The 2,141-nt window shown below is 35.3% G+C and overlaps 1 protein-coding gene across 1 annotated transcript; it reads right to left on the bottom strand.

Annotated features, from left to right (window-relative positions):
• Window positions 1–481: 481 nt before the first annotated feature.
• Window positions 482–1,854, bottom strand: LOC114721572 (ankyrin repeat-containing protein ITN1-like). Its single transcript, XM_028907415.1, has 2 exons — window positions 1,474–1,854; window positions 482–1,093 (listed from the first exon to the last, which is right to left on the bottom strand). The coding sequence occupies exons 1-2, from the start codon at window positions 1,852–1,854 to the stop codon at window positions 482–484; spliced, it is 993 nt and encodes a 330-aa protein (XP_028763248.1).
• Between the last annotated feature and the right edge of the window lie 287 nt (window positions 1,855–2,141).

Below are 2,141 nucleotides of genomic sequence, written 5' to 3'. Positions count from 1 at the left end.
ACTAACTTACCTAACTTCCTTAATCTAATCAAATTAGTTAAATGGGTCTTATGTTAAGGATAAGAGGAGTATATAATAGACATGGTCATTTTTTACGCACATGTAATTACACTTTACGCCTCTACCCTTCCAAGCAATCTGGCAAATGAAATAATCACGAACAAGTGGGTCTCAACTTGGTCCTTAATTCCATTATGTTCAGCCCCTCGGGCTTATATTGAAGCTACAGGTTTAGGACATAAATATCGAAAGTTGAACTGCTGCTGTTACATCATTACAGGGTTATCTTGGGCTTCCAACAAGCTGAAATGAAGCCTCTGTACATCTATTTTCTTCTCATCAGAAGAAATATTCTCTAGACATATATTTAATAAATGACGCTTCGAACATTCCCAAGAGCACAAATAATATTTCAAGTCATAATAATATCTGCAACAGCCACAGCTTCCTTTCTTATTGAAGATCGTGTTACATGTACATTTCATGGCCACGATCCCACTTTCCTATTAAAGACAGTCCTATAAGCAGAAAAGGCAGTACTACGAACAACAGGAATTAGTGACAAGAGGGAATAAGAGATGGGAACACTTGTGAATAAAATAATGGGAAGGATAGTCCCATGATAGTTTGAGTGCTTCAGCGTGAGATGAATGGCAGAGAGAAATGTGATGATCATAGCCACCATGGAGATAAGAAGTGTAGAAACATCGAAAAGCAACTTTGAAGGTAAGAAATTGAGGAATGCTTCTTCTGAAAAGGGAGACGTAAGGATGGCCAGAAACATCAGAACGGAAGTTGAGGAAGAGATGAGGGATACTATGGTTGAGAGTATAAAAACATTAAAACTCGGTTGTTTTACGAATAATGGGAGTCCAGAATTTTGATCGTTTCCTCCTGGAAGAGTAAAAACTACAGCAAATGTGATAGTGACAATTAAGATGCCAACAAGAGAATAAGAAGATGCAGTAGCTTTTATCCATTTTTCTCCCTGCTTCATTAATTCTCTGTGATTCTGTCTAAATGATTCTTCAGCTGTCATACCTCCATTGTTTTGAAGTACCCTAAAGCTTGGAGGCATTATCCTCTCAACCTCCTGCATTTATTCCGAATGGTGTTAATTCATATTTAAAGGCCGACAAAGGCTTTGTATTTCACATTCTAAGCAAAATCAAACACCATCCACAGATATACTCCCCCGGTCTTTAATATAAGATGTATTTTGTCGTACAATTTGTACCACAAAATGGGTCTTATATTTAAGACCGGAGGAGTAAATATATAATCAATTGAACGTTTTAGAGGACGACAGAAATTAAAAAAAAAAGGAAAATTAATACATGTGTTTTTGTTTCAGTGAACCTTAAACTAATCAGTAATTTCACTGATATAATTACCAATTTGATATTTAAAAAGCACTGATGTGAAATTTCATATGATCAATAAGCTATTTCTCATGAGAATTTCAAAACTAACCTTGAACCATTGTAGCTCTCTTTGCATTTGTAACGCGATTAAGAATGGTGTCAGGAGCCTGTGCAGCTGCCGCATGCAGCAAAGTATTTCCATCTTCATCTTTGCTACTAGCAAAGGCATCCTTGAAGTGAAGCCCATGGATAAGGTTAAAACCCTAGCTTGTCGATGCTCAATGGCATGGTAGAAAATGTTTTGATATGAGTTGTCCACCCTGAGCAAGATTTCAGGATTTGCTTTTGATATTTTAACCACAAACTCAACATTCCCTTCTTTCACTGCCAGAAATAACGCATCTGCTATAGGTTGCACATCATCTTTTTTGCTTGCATTCCTACAAACTAGATCGACAAGTTCATTTGCTTGTGCTTGCTGTAGTTTCATCTCTTTTATTTTCTTAATTCCTACAATGAGACGTACTCTTTTTTTGTTTAGCTGAGTTGATGAGAATCGATACCAGTATATATCAATATATCAATAAATTCAATAATAATCGTCAATATCAAATATAAAATTTATAACAAGTTATGATATTTATGCGTCATAAATAATGCTGCATACAATATACGGGCCTATCTAATAATAAAAAACTTTAGAATAGTATGTAATTCTTGGAAGCATGATATGTTAGTTAGATGATACACCTACCTATAAAATTATAAGTAGAGAAG

This window comes from Neltuma alba, unplaced genomic scaffold (genome assembly GCF_004799145.2).
Source record: "Neltuma alba isolate B1F8T4 unplaced genomic scaffold, ASM479914v2 tig00002292_pilon, whole genome shotgun sequence".
Lineage (NCBI taxonomy): Eukaryota > Viridiplantae > Streptophyta > Magnoliopsida > Fabales > Fabaceae > Neltuma > Neltuma alba.
The sequence above is the reverse complement of the archived record's forward strand: the minus strand, read 5'-3'. Positions and strand labels throughout refer to the sequence as shown.

Excerpts from the sequence above, each read along its gene's own strand:
- LOC114721572 (XM_028907415.1), bottom strand. The coding sequence starts at position 1,854 with ATGAAACTACAGCAAGCACAAGCAAATGAACTTGTCGATCTAGTTTGT. Across the intron at positions 1,094-1,473 it reads GAGAGCTACAATGGTTCAAG|GAGGTTGAGAGGATAATGCC; the intron begins GTTAGTTTTGAA and ends GAATAAATGCAG.